At 32.0% G+C, this 19,085-nt stretch overlaps 2 protein-coding genes across 3 annotated transcripts in view; both read left to right on the forward strand.

The window, feature by feature from the left end:
• The window catches only part of LOC124362418, a 35,735-nt gene extending 30,725 nt beyond the window's left edge, over window positions 1-5,010 (forward strand). For both annotated transcript variants that reach the window (XM_046816898.1, XM_046816897.1), the window contains exons 13-14: window positions 3,244-3,321; window positions 4,832-5,010. In XM_046816898.1, coding sequence (XP_046672854.1) covers window positions 3,244-3,321; window positions 4,832-4,923 — 170 coding nt within the window. In that variant the 3' untranslated portion in view covers window positions 4,924-5,010. The remainder of the gene's footprint in view (window positions 1-3,243; window positions 3,322-4,831) is intronic.
• A 1,359-nt stretch (window positions 5,011-6,369) lies between these two features.
• LOC124362419 lies at window positions 6,370-17,092 on the forward strand. Its single transcript, XM_046816899.1, has 3 exons — window positions 6,370-6,525; window positions 15,339-15,547; window positions 16,438-17,092. The coding sequence occupies exons 2-3, from the start codon at window positions 15,352-15,354 to the stop codon at window positions 16,635-16,637; spliced, it is 396 nt and encodes a 131-aa protein (XP_046672855.1). The 5' UTR covers window positions 6,370-6,525; window positions 15,339-15,351; the 3' UTR covers window positions 16,638-17,092.
• Window positions 17,093-19,085: the final 1,993 nt, after the last annotated feature.

A 19,085-nucleotide genomic window follows, 5' to 3' on the forward strand; every position in this document is an offset into this window, starting at 1 on the left:
CTAGAAAAAGACCTCTAACCAAAACTATGAAACATTAGATACTAAGTAAAGGGATAGGCTGGGCCCCTCACAGTCTTACTAAAAGATTGTGTAAGATTGTAAGATTGTGTGTACTGTAAGCATTGTGTTGATATGGAATTTTCCCTACAGATTATTATTGTTTTATTTTATTTTCCCATAACTTTCGCTATAAACAGCATAGAGGTGTTTGTTTTCTTAGTGTCATTGTATTTCTCTTGAATAGACCTTTAATATGACGTGTCACAAGATAGGGGTGACAATTTGAAATCATGAAATCTTCTATCCCTCTCCTGAAAGAGGGGTACAATTGTTTTACTCTCAAAAAATTCAAATAGCATTCAAGTAGTATTGATTTAAATAACTCTGTTACAAACTATACATATGCCGATGGTATGAGATGGTTTTTCTTATAAAGTATTTGAAATTAGTGTTCCTGATTCATTTTCGTTCTAACTCATTTTATAATATCAAGCGATTGACAGTTCACTTAACCGTTCTTTGTTAAAGCTAAGGAATTCGACATTTTAGCTTACCATCAAAATATCCCAAAACAGAAATCTAAATGGTATTCACACACTGATAGTTTTCTGAGTTTTACGTATCAATGTTTATAACAAAAAGCCCACTAAGTGGTTGTCAAACATAAGTAAATTACAAAGTAAGTGTTAGATGTGTTACACGCAGACTAGAAGAAGTTTTATTTCTTATTTTAGCATCATGAAAGACTGGTCAGTTTTCGCAAAATTGCGTAAAAATGTTTTTACGAAAATTAATACAGCATTTTGTGATATATCCACCACCCGATGGTAGGCCTAAAGGTTGTTGTAAAAGAAATGGTAAATATTGTCCCCTCTCGTAGTGGGTGTGGATAATTGAAATTCCCGCCAAGTGTTCATCATTACAACACTGTAGGGAGTGTTTTCACAGAGTCATCAACAGTGAGGTAGTCATCTCTGAATGTAGATAGATGATGCTGTTCTGATGCTAATGTCAAGCCCAACCTCTTCTGTCCGACCGCTATACGGTTAGACCATGTAATTTGTTGTTCCCTGTCGATGTTCCTATTTTGTATTCAGCGTATATAAGGACAGCTGGTGGCACCAACCAAATGTATTTGTACGTAGTATTTTAGGTGCATTTCACAGTGAAATGTATTTTCGTATTTATTGTAGTGGAATACAAGTCTGTTACTAGCAATATTAATAAACCTGTTAGTTAGGTACTTATTAACGATCTAAGATTGTAACCATCTAGCCTATCAGGTTGTTAACCTCAATACATAAGAGTTTGCTCAGATTTGGAGGAATTTCAAAAATTATAAATTAGACAAAGATTACTTTATAATTCGTGTTTTTTATTAATCCAGCTATGTTGCATTTTTGGATTTGATTAAAGACTTGGAGTGTCCTGTATACGCAGTAGAGTACTTAAAATGATTAATGACAACATGTAATAAGAGGTTAAATGTAAGAAAGGACCATATGGTCCTAATTTCGCCTCAATAAAGAAGTGTTTCTTTCTTTATTTTTTTTTAATAAGACGATATAGCTTGAAAATTCTCGAATGGAGCCGAAAGGATATAAAACACCGAAAAATTTGTAATCTTTGATATGAGTTTTTTTAAATAAACTGGTAAAATATAAGTGTGTAAGTAATTAATTAGCAAAACAGGTTATTGTTCTTCTTCTAGCAATGCAATGCGCTTGTGTAAACAAATTTCTATATACTGTAGTCCTTTATAAAACATGTGTATTCGTAACGGACAAACAATATTTCTGAAGTTAGTTCAGACAATCTAAAGAAAAAAATATAACTAACTTATTAACTTATTATAGAAATAACAAACATTATTTGTTTTCTGTCTGCCTATTTATTCGTTTATGTTTTTTTTTTAGAAAACTGTTTCTGTTCGTCAACGGTTTGAGACAGAGCGTTCACGTTTAAATTTCGTACACGTTTTATTAGTTTAAATACCTACAATTTTATAAAAAAAGTTACTTTTTACTCATAGCTTAAAAAAATTGTGGCTGTTCAAAGTATTATACCTTGAATTTCATGAAATGGTCGTTAGCAAACTCCAAAAAATATACCCACTGGTTCTTAACTTCATAGCAAAATTCTCGAAGCTCTGTCCACAAGACACTATTTGAATCGAGAGACTTCGGTCGCCTTGTCTTACTATATAGCTCTATAATACAACCACAACCTCTCGCCTACCAGTTCAAGCACCTTCAAACTCCGTTCATATAGGAATATATCATAATAGTCATGTAATTTCGAAACCCGCATTGACTCCTAACAATACATAAGTTTGGCAATATCAAGGTGGTTCGCATTGTCAACAGCCTTGCTGCTAACCAACGAAGTACAGTGACGCCTATGCAATTCAGATTAACACTTAAGCCTGTGACGTTCTCGCCACAGCCATCGTCAAAGCAATAATGGTGAAAATCGACTACGATCATTCCAAAGCTAATAGTGTATGAGGTTGACTGATTGTTCCAATTGAGGAGCTGGGTAGAATAAAGGAACTTTGAAAATCATTAGTATTAAGAAAAAGTGGGTTTGGAGTTAGTTCAAAATAAATTCGTATTTTTACTCTAAGTACTCGCAAAAGACATTATTTGACTGTTATTGAATTGTTTTAATCTAACCTTCACTTCTTTTTTATATATAATTATAGCAGTAATCATAAAAATAATAGGAACTGAAGTCCTTCTTTCTCATTCAATGAGGCAGAAACAATTATCAGAAAAGAATCCCTTTTCTTTGCTTTTGATGAGTGCAATCCAAAGTTCTTTCACACGTACAGTATGCATGTCGTCTTACTGGACATTGGTATTCTACTTCTAGTATCGTTAACAGTGAAACCCATGTTGTAAACACTATTACTTTGATCTCCAGTTGCTCAAATATTACTGAACAGAAATTAGTAAATAAAGGATCCATAGATATTTCAAAATTGTTACATTGGAATTTTTCCATCACTGAACCGAAATAAGATAATAGTTTCTCAGAAAAAAACTCAATAGTGCATACATTCATATATTGATTAATTACAAATAAATTATCTCATAGATGATAAAATCGTAAGAGAGAAAACAATAGTAGTACCATTTAACAAATATGAAGGATGTGTACCTACGCCAGCATAAATGTTATTGCTAAATCCTGCATACGCTACAGCTAAAAGATAATTATTGTTTCTTTCATCTTTTTTAGATGATGAATCGATCCAAAGAAATGATAAAACAAAGAAAAAAAAGGATCCATCGGTTACATCAGATGAAGAGGTTGTAGGTAAGTATAAGCACACATTTATCGTACATTAAAGTAATACATACATTAGTTTTAACAAATTAGTATGTGTATGATGATAAATTACCACATTTCCAGATATTGAGCAACTATAACGTAATCGAAAATTAGAAAAAAAACCAAAGAAACGTTTGTCCTAACTTGTTTTATCGTGCGTTCACGCTTTTGGGTATTGTTTTATTAGCTTTCGTGAAATATTGCTCATTTCTATAGCAATATTTCGAGCTATACTTTACCTACTAGTTCCTACAATCGCCAAAATAACTATTTTACAAGCTTGGAATTTTTGTAAAGAGTCAATGAGATAGATTTGTATTATGATCATTTCTCTTATAATAGCTCTTGGTATATATATATATTTCAATAAACATTGAATCGCAAAAAGATATATATAGATATATATATATATATATATATATATATATATATATATATATATCTTATATATATAAAAATCTTGAGTCACGATGTATGTTGCCAATAAACTCTAAAACGACTGAACCAATTTCAATCAAATTTCACATGTATCCGTAATTTAGTCTAACTTAGAAGATAGGATAGTTATTATCTGAATTATTCGCTTATGTCGTGAATATAAACGAATAAAATGAAGAAAAGTTTTCAAAGCGCCTGCACATTATAACCTGCAATTACGAGATAGATACGTATATTAAACAGTGAAACACTATTTGAAGGCGCTAAGTTATGATGTATAATTGTCTAAACTAAATTTTTGGTTGAACTTAAAGGTTGAGTGGTAGACCACTTTGTAATAAAATACATTATGCATGTACAATACATTTTTGACATATATTCTTGATCGTGACATCAAGGTAAAATCTACATCGGGGTTGGAAATATAATTTACTTCAACCAGAAATGCTCATACGCGGGCAAAACTTACGAAAAGCGTGCGAAGCCGCGGGAAACAGCTAGTATATATATATAATATGGTATATTACATTACACATTACATATGTGTAATATATAATATGTACATATCATACATATATATATATATATATATATATATATATATATATATATATATATAAAACCAATGAATACTAAATTTGATTATTACTTTAATATGTTTTTGTTAACGATAGTGTGCTAAGCGAAAATTAATCCAGTAAATTCAAATAACTATGCACACTAGTACATTCATTTCTATGACATTCATTGACTTGTCAAACTTACGTAATAGAGATGTGATTTGACGTTTACAATTAGGTTAGTGTGTATTGTTAGCTTGTCCATTTTACGCGCCAAGTATGGCATTGAAAATATACTCTACTTAAACGCAATGAATGATTTCCCCCAAAGTATCCCCCAAGTATTTACCGTAGCTTAGTTCTGAGATTACGTTTAAAAGTTAAATCATTAAATTTAATTAAGTTCTTTTATGCAACTACAGCAAATTTTTATATCGAGCAACCTGTATAAAAACAGTAAATGTATGTAAATTTCCAATATTTTGTGTCTCCAATAGGCAAGAAAAACGTATCAGGGAAAAAGAAAAATGCTGAAAGTACCAAGGAGGATGTAGGTTCCAAGAAAAGTAAAGCTACGAAGAAAAAATGAAACAGAATGAAGTTATATGGAATATTGCAGAATGGATTCTCCGTGTTGTAAATAATAATAAAGTAATTTATAAATTTTAAAACTTCATTTTATTGCTAGTGTTTATTATAAAACTATTTAAGTAATAGACTTAATAGGCTTATGATAAATTTAATATTTTTATGTTCAAGTGTAAGAAGATCTCCTGTAAACAGACAAATTTATGTCAATTAATGGGTTGATGTTTTTGACATTGGTCTTTAAACACAACATTTGCAGAGAGTATACTCTGTTAAATTATCTGAATACGTCATAGTTTTATATTCTGATACAGATGTTATGTCTGAATATATAGAACTAATGCCTAGTCTTTTAATGCTTGGAGCTCGGATTGAGAGGACTTTTGAGCTTACAATTTATTCCAATTGAGATTTTGGCGTCATCTTAAATCTTTACAAAGAATAGTATATCTTAAAAAGTGTTTAATCTTTAGGTCATCCATACATGGTAAACGGGTGTAATTTGTAAATGGAAACTGAATTTTATCCATACAGGGTGATGGAAAAAGCCCCGAAGAGACATTGCCAACTCAACAAAACTCCCACTTTTTCATGTGTGATTGAAAATTGAATAAAATACCTTCCAATACTAAATCGTATGTGTAAATAAGATGTGCAAAAACTTGCAAGAAATATCCGTACGTGTAATAAAGGAACCGTGATCTGCGCCACTTAAAAAATTATGATCTCAAAAAACAAATATTGTCAATCATACCCGGCCAGTAATAATAAGGAATTATGTGACTAGACTGCAAATCAAACCAATCAAACCAACAGACCAAAATTATACAACCCTTGCCCCCTACAGTATACTATATCATGGTTTCAATTTTACTTATTTGTAATTTGTTTGTCATAATAAAGATCTCAAACAAGAGAGTTTACATACAATATTGTGTCGATGTACCAACATCTCCAAACGAAAAAAAATTGTCTATCCAACAAGAGTGGTTGGTTATTGATGGCTAACAATATATTATTTAGGAATTAGGAATATATTTCTTTTCAATAGAATTGCTGTTCTTTGTACTATTGAATGTTGACCATTAAATCAGGTGCTATTTCTTTAATAATACGTTTTCAAAATAAACCATGATATTATGCCCAGATAGATTCTCTTGATTTGAGAGCAATGTTGAAGACTGGAAATCTCCTACTATTTTAATATCCATACTAATAGAATAGTGATGTTGATTTAATATGTGTAAATTAATATTTTTAATTCATCAGTTGCCAACGCAATGCGTAAAGCAGTAAAGCACCCTGTAGAAACTTGCAGTTGGTTTTCTGCTTAGGAGTAGAGGACCCTCGCGCTACAAACTGTATAAATTGGAGTAATGAATAGCCCACCTCTGCAGTTTACCAATTAATGTCAATTAGAAGACCAAGAAATAGTTGATATAAGGAAGTTGGCTCTGGTGAGCATTTGCATGACTAAGAGCATAGTGGGGGAGGACCTGGTCTATTGTTGCAGATACTAGGTTGACGGTGGACAGTTGGTTGACAGACATGGGCAGCAGTGCGTTAGCAGTTCTCTCACTTGTGGCGCTCTTCCTCCATCAAGGTAGGAAAACAAACAATTTATTCATTTCTTGTTAAATTAACTTATAGAATTATTTTTTCTCAAACCATTTCATTTCATGATTATGGTAAATTAGAGCACATTTGATAATAGTTGATAATGTTTTAATTGTATATTAAGACTTGAACGTTTTCCTTAAAATGTTGTATTACTTCCTGTATATACATTTATAAAACCTAAACATATAGTAAAAAGAAATTAAGAAACGCCAAAAGAAATTAAGAAATTCCAAAATAAAACTTTTTTACTATAAAATATTTTGTTTGTTTAAAAATATTTATTTTTTTATTTAAAAAACCTGTTGTTTTCATGCTGATAAATTACTCAAAAACACTTCATCATATGTTATATCAAATTATACACAAAATACGGTGTATGGTCATGTCATGTTCTGCCTGACTGTATTTTTTTGTAAACATTTTCTTGTAATAAGTATAAAAATAAACTTAGGTTCCCAAGATATTTCTTTTATTAATTTACCAAACAAAATATCTGGAGTTATATCGAATTATTTCTTAAGATATCTAAGAAAACTAACATATATTCAGATCATACGTAAAAAGAAGTGTTGTTCTCATTAGTTACTCGGTGGACTGTAGGTATTTAAAAGTTTGTGTTCCTTTTCTATATATTAATAAAAAGTATAATCAAATGTTTTAGTTGTATTCGTTTTCAATACTGTAAAGCTCGGTATAAGTATTTTATAACACTTTCAGTATACAAGTAAGTGTTTTATAACCAAAAGTTAGACAATTTTGAATTAGAAAACTGTACTTTTAGTTTTATTTTCTATCAGAGTTTACACTCATTTAATAAGTAATTTTTTTAAAGAAGGTAAAATGCTTATCTAAAGCTTCAGAAAAAGACGTAGTCTAAGTTAAAATTAGAAACATGATATGGTTGGTTTGTATTGAAAGATTATTTTTTGGAAATAACTTATCCTTAGATAACAAAAGTTTCACCCAAGAGATGTTTAAATAGAATATGAAGGTAATAGCGAAATGTACATGGTTACAATAAACGTTTTTAAAGACATGAAACGTTTTCGAACCCTTTATATATATTTTTCTGATAAATACATTGTTACATGTGGAGGTGTAATGCACACTATTATGAATTTCAGTGAATGTGACAACGTGAGTCATGTTTCCTAAATTATCCATTTCATATAAAAAGATCAATGAACATGAAATATTGAAATCGATTATAAGACACAATGCTTAGTGGTTAGCCCAATAACAACAAGACAGGAAATTATTAGATTATACAGGTATAATTAACCTTATTACGAGTATTATCTTTATCACGCAACTGTTTACTAAATAATAACAGTGTATAATGTAAACAAATTAATTAGTAATTATAAATTACTCATATTTTTTATTGTATGATAGAGAAATCTCTATTTGGTAATACTGTTCACGTTCATGCATGAAGAGGGCGCTGTTCTCGGTGGCCTTTTTCATATTACCAACGGTTAAATGGAAAAATTCGGGGAAATGAGTGTTAGTAGTACCCATTTTTATTCACCCAGCTCCTAACGTGGTTGGTAGCAGACCTTAAAGCCATGGTGATTATATAGATATATAATATTATTATGGGGTTTCTAGACCACTTATGGGACAGACAGAAATCAATGTAAAATACTGTTCAAAGGACCATAAACCACTGATGTCTAAATTATATTTCTTGCTTTTTTTATGATAGCAACTGTGTTCGTAAGGTTTTTACTGTACTTTTATATACTTATTTATCGAAATACAACAGTAATATTTAACAAAAATCAATATTTTAATAATATAACAATTTTGTTTTAAATTGAAAAAAAAAAAACATTTCTGTCATACCAACTGTTAAATTATCATTAATTTGGGGTCAGGGGCATGGTGTAAGGAAACAGTGTTACAATATGTTATGTATTATTATTCTTTTGATTAATAAAATTCGAATATGTATTGTAAATCATTGTGCATAATTTGGTAGTTGAAAGTGATTTCCTTTTTTGTAATATATCGTATTGTAACTCAGCAACCGAATGAACGCCTGAAAAGTGAGAAAATGCAATATAACTACGCTATTTACTGCGGCATGGGTACAATCAAATATCGTGTTGTGTACATTTATATTCAGTTATCGTCCAAAATAAAATGCCCACAACGTGTTATTCGTAGCCACACTTGCTCACCATGGGCTGATGTTTTGCGCAGATTAAAATAGCCACAGGCTGAGTGAATACTGCCTTCCACAACGCGTTGCGAATATTTTACATTTACGTAAAGATTGAAATGCTGTTGTATACTTCTGACAGCTTCTAAGTGTAATAATAATAATTATAATTAATAATTATTAAGTTTGTGTAATTATTACACAAACTTCAAATAAAATTGTCTATATAAATCCTGGCAAGTTTAAAAACCAAATTTAAAAAAGTGATGTAAAACTGCAAATAAGTAGCAATACATTTGAGTAGGTTTATTTAACAATAAGATTTAACTTTATAGTTTGCCTTTCCCTTAAGGTTAACCATCCTAACCCTGAAAATAGGCTGTCCACTGCTGACTAGCGTCAAACAATAGTCCACATATTTATTATTTATTTAATACATAATATATATATATATATATATATATATATATATATATATATATATATATATATATAATTTTAACGTATTTTACCAATGTTTGTATTTTTAAACAACCTCTGGATCCTGGGCGACAAAGAACGTAACAACTCTTCCTGTATTGTTTCGTGACTGAAGATGATGTAATATAATTTGAGACTGTATCAAACACCACACATAAAGTGTGTTAAGGTGAGTACTCGTTTGTATATCAACGAAACAATCCTAATGTTTTTATGAAAGGCGATAATTTCACAAGTCACACTATTTTAGTTTGGTACACTAAAAACTAATAGCCATTGATGAGTAAATAAGTTATATAAACATTTTTAAGAAAATCCAAGCTGAGTTCCCGCACAATACAGGTTGGCACTGACTTCCCGGACTAATGGATTTTAATATTTATTTTTAAGAAATTCTTAACCTTATCCTAGACAAGAATCCGGGCCCCTGGGTGATAAGTTGGTAAGATGATCATTCAGCATTCAAGGATAGATTTATGACGAGGCCATTAGTAACAGCAGATGGGAAGCGACAGCAGTGAAGTTTATACAATTGAAACCATTATAGTCATTTCTGCTTTTTAACCTGACTTTTAACATCATAGAACACTAGTAGAATGCACAGAAAATGACTGTTCCTAGTATTGAATAAAATATCAGATGGTTTTTCATTACCGGAAAACTGGTTTGCAGATACCAGGCATGGATAAAAAATTAAAGCCAACTTCAATGAATGTACACATTTCTAAAAACTTTAATACGTGAATTATTTATTCCATACAACAAAAAGTTGCCAGCGTATTTTGCACACACTAAGAACGCTCTTGCGTGTTCCGGTGATCAGATGGTACAATGTTCACGGAAGGAAGGCCACAAGGTCACCTCGCAACACCCACACTTACTTGTCTTGTCTCATCCAGCAATTATAACAGTTGCGTAACCTTGCTTAGTTAGTATACACCCGCCATTCATAGCCAATTGTGGCCGAGTCTTGGGACAGGAAGACCTTTGTCCACCCAGGGCAATTAACCACCGTAGCATCTAGTTCCTTTGTTAAAGCAAACCTTAGAAGTTATTAAACTAAAGAAGGTAGGAGTATGTCACATCATTTGTTGTGTAATAGATTTCGCTGAGGTTGCTTGGAAAAGTCTGTAGCAAATTTCATTCACAAGATGCAATCTTTCTTCAAAGATTTTGCCACATGTTTCATTTACATTTTTGTTCACCGAGTTTGGTTTCATAGCAGGTTTCCGTACGGTAATAAAAGTTCCGTGACGTAGGCTGAGTAGGTTCAGTTCACATTAGTGAGCTGAAGAGTGAGCTAAAATAAAATCCTGACACCAACTTTTAACTTTTGTTTTCTATAATTATTATTGTTTTTTTTTTTACTGTATGAAAAATCTACATGTGTGTTGATATGTCACATGTTAAAAACTCAAATAATTTTACTTAGCTTGTTTACAAATTCATTTTTTCTGCTATTTCTCGTTGCCATAATGGTTAATCATAATTACAATAATACAGTCACTGCGGCTCTCTAACTGAGAGATCACGGGTTGAAATCCCGGGGAGGTCCAATCATGAGAGGAATAATAGCCACAGTGACCAAAAACAAGCCAGCATAGCCTAAGAGCTGAGGCTTAAAAGACAACACAAAAAAAGGTTGATGCGCAAGGTGTGAAATGTACCATCACCGAACACAGTGTTGGCTATATAGAGATGAAGCTTCATGAAATTTTCAAGTCTACTGGTTAGTTCGTTTTCGAGATATCATGTAGATATACAGATAAACAGGCAGACAGAAAGTAAATTTTCCCAACCCCTCCAGTGATAGGTTTAAATATCTGCCAATCACAGACAAAAGTTTTGCACATATTTTGTTACCAAACACATATTAATAAATATTAGCCTATAGTTCCATATTTCTATTACATAGGAATTCCCAGAATTCATATAACACGATCATTTTCTTCCGATAAACACAAATCCTTAAGTGCTGAGTTTTGGAGGTACAGACATGTGATAATTAACCCATAACAATTATTTTATATATATAAGAAGGGACTTTCCATTCGTACCAATTACTTAATAAACCATTGCATTCAACATGAACTCAGATACGCTACATTTATCTTCGTTTCTTATAAAAATATTGTTTTACTGGTTCAATTATCAATTCTAAAATTTACACACATTATTAACAGTTGTTTACACAATTACTAGTAAATAAAACAAGTTCCTTCAATCTCAATCAAAATCAACTGCAAATAGATTTTGCTGTATTGTTAAATGGTAAACTTTTCCATGTATTGTAAACTGGTCTTGTATGACATTTATTCCATCATAGTTTAGCTAAATTTTGCAAGTTTAACAGCTTTATGAATGGAATTCACACAAAATTTCTAACTTCTGCACATCGAACGCATTGGTAGCATACAAATTGTTTTACGTTTAACTAATTTTTAATCTTTGTTAAGTTATTTATCCAAGAAGGAAGAAATCGAATGTCAGGTATCGAAATAGTATATACATAAAATAAGGCTATTTCGATACCTGATATGTATATACAGTATGTATAATTTATTCACTGAAGACGTATTATTTGATAGTTACGTGAAATTATTTTCGTTGTAATTTGACAAAATTGGATTTTGCCTATACAATAACACTGTCCGATTTGACTAATTTTAGAAATAAATCTTGAATTAAGACTTAAAATCCCATGTTCCGATTTTAATTTTTTTAATTAGCACTCCATTTACTCTTTAATAAGCGTACTTTGATTGTACAAAGTAGTAAACTGATGTTTTGGATAGCTTGGCTTTTTAATGAGAAATATCAAAAGTACCATTCTTGTCAACGAGATATCGCTGCGATCAGATTCAGCATCTACCGTTATTAGTTTTGTTATTATCCGCTAGATAGCATTCCTTGCTTTATTTTTATGTTTTTACACTTATTTATTATGATAAGTTATTCCTATTTATTTATTTGCACAATGCATTAATAAGGAATAACATTGATTTAAGCAGGAACAAGTATTTTGTTAAATTCATTGCGTTGTAGTTACATTTATGAAAAAATTAAATAGGTAAGTTTCAAAATACTACTACACACACTAAAAACACGCTTTTTGTTTCCACATACTCGACATTGTACATGTATCACAGGCCCAAATGCACTGTATCTTGCATTGAATTCCAAAGACTACGACTTTTTATGACATTTTCAATAGAGGCACCTTTCAATCCATTTTCTTTGGCCATCTAACGCGCTATTATAGTTTTATAAAACAAACTAGTACAGTTACTCAATGAGTTTAAATTTTGTATAAACAATGTAAACATCTTTTAAAAATAAATATTAATATTTATAAAAATCAAACTAAAAGAGAGAAGGCAAAGAAAGTACATGTGCAATCAAAACTTCGGCCAAAATGGGCTCTTTGGTTAAGTCTCTAGCCGTTAACCTACACTGCATTATAGCCTTTAAAGTGGTTATATCGTTTTTAGTCATCATTTTTAAATGTTATAGTCACAATCCTTCAAGGTACTCTTCAAAGACGAAGGGTCACTTCACAAGAATACATAAAGACATTTAAAGTAGTCATTTTTGGACCATTTTATAATCAGTCCCATTGGAAAACGGTTTATGATTTCAATTTTTTACAATAAGTGTGTGAAACATGAATGGTGGGTTTGACATGTGTTTTAATTTGAAAAAAATTGAGTTAGTTTTATCACAATGTCTAAGATGTTACGGAAGAATATTAATTTTATATTCTGTGGAATTAAAACAGGTCGATCCCTATGGGAGAATAATGTCCAGTCTGGCGTTTTAAAATTGTAAAAATCGTATTCATATAGAATTTGTGTTCATGTTTAAAAAGACACCGTGCACTGTTCCCTTCCACGTGCTCTTGGGTGCACGAGCAGGGGCGCACTCACTCTTCCCCCTTCACCTTTGCCAGACCATAGCCCTCCAGCCCCTCAACTCAATTAGTTCCTCTATTCCATCGCTATACACTTGATTGAATACATAGTTGTATAGCAAGGCTAATCTCACTGAGCCTGACTCGTATTACGTTGAGCATGCTTATTTAATTAAATTCCAAATGAAGATATGTGTATATAATAGTGGTATATTAATTAGTTAAAAAATTAATAAACCGTTCAAAATATCTTTAGATCTGAAGACTACAATGGATTGAATGAACTTCAGCGCTTGACATAAAGACGCGACCTGGGCTATATGCATTGAAATGTTGTATTTTTTTAACGTAAAAAATAGTAAAAATTATAGTTTTTTGTGATTACATAAAAGAATATTAAAAAAAAAACACACACACACTACCATAACTGGAATCGGTGTCAAGTTTGAATAAATAGTCAAATTAATAAATTATCTAGTTATAAATGTAAAGGCAGGAAAAATATAAAAACCCCATAGAAATTGATCAACTGAGGAGGGTATGTATAAACTTCGTTTTTACATAGACAAGAGCAATGGTGCATGCAATTTGACTGAGAGCTATTGAAGGTTATCACTGAAACAATTTCTCTCTTATCTACCGAGGGGATGAATCATGTATCTTCTGATTTACTACCTCTCTGTCCTCAAGGCATATCAAAAATGAAATACGTTATAGACCAGAAATTTGGACTGCAACCTCGGCGAAACGTATTATGCTACACTGGCGTAGCGTACTCCTACCTTGCTTGTATACAGGTATACAAGCAAGGTAGGAGTCCTTGTATAGACAAGATACAGTTGGATCAAATTTCAAGTGCATAACTCATTTCATTTTAGACATGTCGTACGGACAGACAGACAGGCAGGCAGGAAATCACACAGAATATAAATGGTCCCATCCACAGACAAAAGCGAAATTATGCCAGTCTACTGAGTGCAGCCAAATCCCATTAATGGATATGCACCTTCGTAGAAATCGTACGTCACTATGCAAAATGTAAAGTCTACAGATGAAATTTTCTCGTGATATCTTGCGGTTGGTTCGTATGCTACATGTGTTACTATTTCACATGTCAAGGTGTCATTTTTATAATTAATTGTATACATTTTGTGAACAAATGTATTTATTTCCCAGATTTCCCTTTGGCAACATGGTTACCATAACACCGACGTAACAATGTTCACTAGCGCTCATTAAAATCTCATAAAGTAATATGTGCTACCACCTAACTGTATGTAGCATAGCCTACATACAACTCAAATTACATTCATAATTTCAAGATTCGTTTTTGAGACACTTTGCAGAAAAAACAGACACAGACAAAAGTGAAATTATTGCAGTCCCCAAAGTGATAGGCTTCGCTATTATTAACGTTGTATTATTTTCTTAAGTGTGACTTTTAGATAAAAAATTGTCTTTAAACTTTCATAACATACAGGTCTAAGAACATTAAATTATACTGCAAAATAATCTACCCGTCCCAGTGCCTGCTATAGCTTTATTGCCAGGCTGTAAATGCTGAAGTGTAGGCATATTACGTTACTAAGAGATACGAGTGGGACGTCGCGACGCCCTGCCCGATGAGGAAGGGAGAGTGTATCGACCCTGTGGTGGCGCCGACAGTCATTCTGGCTGTGTTTGGGCTGCAACTGTTCTCTACAGCCAATCCGAGGAACGACTTTCACTTTCTGTTTGACATTACTGGAATTTCCGTTAAGGAACTTCGTATTTCAACAAAATCAACAGACTGGCCTCTGCCATGACCTCTGCAGTGATCTTATTTGAAGAACAACTGAATAATTTTTTTATATAGCCATAAAAAAGTAAACCTTTCAAATGTCAACACAGATTATGGTATGTTATATCTAAGTACTTTTTAATTGTTTTAATGTTCAATTTTTCTCGTAAAATTCAAAACCAGGAATTCAAACATTGAACGTTTTAGATTTTGTAATATTCTTTTCAAACATAAACAATCTGTCTTAAACCTTCAGTTTATTTGAGTGGAATTGGTGGACGGGTTGGGTATCCCTGAAATCCAAATATTGTCTGTTAATTGAAAGGCCCTTGTGAAGATAACCGAAATTTGTATTTACACCATGTTATATATTTTTGTATACGTTGCAGTTTTGTGTGCTACGCTTATTGATTTTAAATAACTTAATTTTCAATAGTAAATTACTTGTTTGCATTATAGGAGAGGCGATCAAATGCTACGTGTGCTCATCCCAACGAGACCCAGTTGCAAGGATCCGTTCATCAGCAATCAGCACGAGCACTTACTAACCCACTGCTCGCAGGACAGTATGAGGAACATCAATGACATCATCCCGGGGGTGTTCAGCAACTTCGGCTACCACACTTCTCAGCCGGAGGACTTCGCCTGCGTCAAAGCGGTCACTAGACGTGAGTAACCTGTAAAAGTGCTACCGTTGCTAACATATGCAGTAAGGTTCTACTCTACTTGTGTTCTTAGCTTCTCTATACTAGTCCCTAATTCAACCTTTTTTCCTTTATAAATCTTGGTCCAGAGTTAGTTTTGGCCAGCCATTATACTCTCACTGCATCAACGGATACTGTAAAGAAGAGTAAAGATAGTATAATGTATATGACGTTCAATACCAAGAGGTATTATATTAATTATCCTAATACTATTATGAATGCCTATAAGTTTGTGTATGAGTGCATTTGTTTGTTTGTTTTGACTCCTTAGGGCGAGCTGCTTGATGTAACTATCAAGATCACTATACTTTTATATTGTCATAATTTAATAATGTCGTCGTTCAATGTCAAAAAGGTGTTAACCAAATTTAGTAAACATACCTGTAAATTTTAATTCGTACATTCCGTCAGCATATTTCTTAATAGATCTTCCTATAGAATAGTGCGAGCCTTTTAACATTCTTTTCCCAGGATTTTTACTTAAATGTTCCCCTTTTCAATGTTCAAGGGGATATTTTGGTTCCCCTTTTGTTTAGCCGACTTGTGCTTCTATGTAAAAAAGGGGTTAATGTCAACGTATAATAATATACCCGTATTTATTGTCATTATTTCAGTCTGTATAGCTTAAAAATTCAATTCCTGGCTCTCTCTCTCTCTCTCTCTCTCTCTTATCCATAGAAATCTTCTTCCTCTTCTTTTAACAGTTTGCAGCATATTTCTGACAGTATTCAATGTGTCTTGGTGTTCAATGTCTTTAACATTATAATATTTGATCTGATTTAATCAATGTATTTCCTTACCTTCTCTTGCTCGACCTCACGTGTACTCACTGGCACGATATGTTCCTGGCACAGACTATGACCGGGAGGAGGTGGTAAGGAGTTGCAGCATCCCACGGGCAGACACCTTCGACGTCTGCAGCCAACTAAAGTCGCGCGACCTCACGTTCTGTGAGACCTGCACCTCAGAATCTTGCAATGGGGCGCGGGGCCTCGCCCCCTTGGCTCTCCTAGCAGCCGCTCCTGTCCTAGCCCTACTCTTCAACAAGTACTGACCAGATATCTGTCTCAAAGACAACACTTTAGAGCCGTGGTGGCATTACATCAGGAGTTTTAGATTCTATACAGGTTAGCAACGCTAAGCAGAATTGTTACTAAGAATCGCCACGGCCTTTTGTATAATGAACGCAAATGGTTCCTTTCTAAATTGACATGGAAGATTAAATATACAAAGATGTATCCTTTTTAATTTTTTGATAAAATGGATATATCTTTAGAAATGGTGCTTAAACCTATTATCTCTATAAAAACACAGCACCGTAATACTTACAACAATAAACCAATAACTGAATATATAATAAAACTCTAATAATATGTAAGTTTGTAGATACTGTCAAACTACTAGTAATTTATTATATGTTATTTTTATAACCGATGATGTAATAGTTTTTAAGTTTTATTGTCACTACTATTAAAGACATTTAACAATTGTTTCTGTTCTACTGCTTGATGTTCTTTGTCTATTTATTTTTTACCTTTTTTATCTCAGAAATACAAATAGGTTACTACTTATAGATTACAATACCATTTTTAACATAAAACATTGACTGTAATACAACTAGTTGTTTATAAAATATTTTTAAAGCAATAATGAAAATTGTAACACAAAATAAACGGTGATAGGGTATAAAATACAAACCAATGAGACTGGATATCAACAAGAGTGCAAACCAAACAAAACCTGCGTAAAACTAAAAATACCCCGCTGGATTATTGAAATTTTTGTATCTTCTTATTACCTTTGAAAAAAATCCTAATTACATTGTCTGTATTAAAATTGTATGCCAGCGAGCATGTCAAATCACCATTTGTAATAAGCGCCAATTAGCCTATCTTCAGTGCTATACAAATTGCAAAGGCCTCGATTGAGAACTCAATAGAAAAGTTTCAATCACTGTTCTTAGGATTCAAATTTTGTATGGATATAGAGGGTTTTATTTGCTTTTTTTGCTGCTTTTAATTTCAATAAACTCGTACGTTTATTTAAATGTTCTCGGTGAAACCAACCACTTACATTAAGTTGCATTCTTAACAATACAAAATGTTGTTGTTACAAGGTTCATACATTTAAACAGATGTAAACAAAGTTATTTTACGATTCCCGACAATTTTTACCAACATTGACGCTGAGAATGTGACTTTATTTTAATTATATTAAAACGATTGCCTAACACTGACAGGATATTTCCGAACTTCCTATGTTCGGTCAGTTAGAGATTAAGATTATTGTTCATCATCATTTTACAACTGACCTTTTAAAACATAATAATAGTAGTATAATTACTTCAATCGGTTTGTCCATATTCTACATAAATAAACTTGACATTGTCCTATTCCACATATTGGTTTAAAAATTAGTATGACTTAAAATGTTTTATTTCAATAGAAAAAGTGAATACCTAAACAAATATTTGAGTCATGTACTGTATTTTAAAGGCTGAGCTTTAGTGAAACCTGTCACATGAGTGGTTGGAAAGGTTTCATGTCTGACTGTCTACACTACATTTCGAGGACAAACTGGTCTACTACATACTTAAAGCAAGATGTATCGAGCTTCATTTATAGGTAAGTAACATAAAGTTTTAATTTGGTTGATCGTCAGCAAAAATGTTTACATTGGTCTTTACGTTAATTATGACGGCAAAGAGAAAACTTCAGAATAATTAAATTCGTAAACAAACTCAGTACAGTCATATTACATTTTAACTAGTGACACAGTAAGAATGTAGCCAAACATCAGCATGGTATCTTGAGAGAACTTTTATCTGTATAGACTTAAAATTTTTATGAAACATTATTTACATAAGTAAAACAAATTCGGCTTAATTACACCATTTACACTCAAGAATGGCTGTGCCAAATATAATGATCTCTAATTTGTTACATTCGTTTCCTCCCCGAATAGTTATAACAATATAATTATATAATTAGAATAGTTATATAATTATTACAACATCGTAGAAGTTCACGAAAAAAATAAGATAAATAGGACAAGACTTTTTTACATAATAGTATAGATTGGAAGAACCTGTGTTAATTACCTGTTCTGTGTTAACATTATTTTATGACAACTCAACTATACGTTTAATTAAAGTAACCACTAATATCAATTGTTTAAGTTATGTATTGAAGGCATATAGTAAGTTTGATAGTAACAAAACTTCTTATTTCACCCTTTTCTGTAACCTCTGTTGAGCTCAGAGTAAGAAAGTATCCAGGTAAGAAAATATATAACTTACACACACAAAATATGAAGACCAGAATAAATTACAATGACCATAAATATGTACTTTTTGAAATGTTGTCTTGATTGGGGAAACAAGCCAAAAATAAGTGGCAATACATATATATTTTTTGATGGTGACAGCTACTTTACTTAACGAATAGTTTCCACATCGACCCCACATTTTTATATTTCTAATTTTAGTGATAGTCTTTTACAT

The sequence above is a fragment of the Homalodisca vitripennis genome, chromosome 5 (assembly GCF_021130785.1).
Source record: "Homalodisca vitripennis isolate AUS2020 chromosome 5, UT_GWSS_2.1, whole genome shotgun sequence".
In the NCBI taxonomy this organism is placed as follows: domain Eukaryota; kingdom Metazoa; phylum Arthropoda; class Insecta; order Hemiptera; family Cicadellidae; genus Homalodisca; species Homalodisca vitripennis.

Coding starts and splice junctions, on each gene's coding strand:
- LOC124362419 (XM_046816899.1), top strand. CDS start 15,352: ATGCTACGTGTGCTCATCCCAACGAGACCCAGTTGCAAGGATCCGTTC. Junction 15,548..16,437: donor CGTCAAAGCGGTCACTAGAC/GTGAGTAACCTG, acceptor TTCCTGGCACAG/ACTATGACCGGGAGGAGGTG.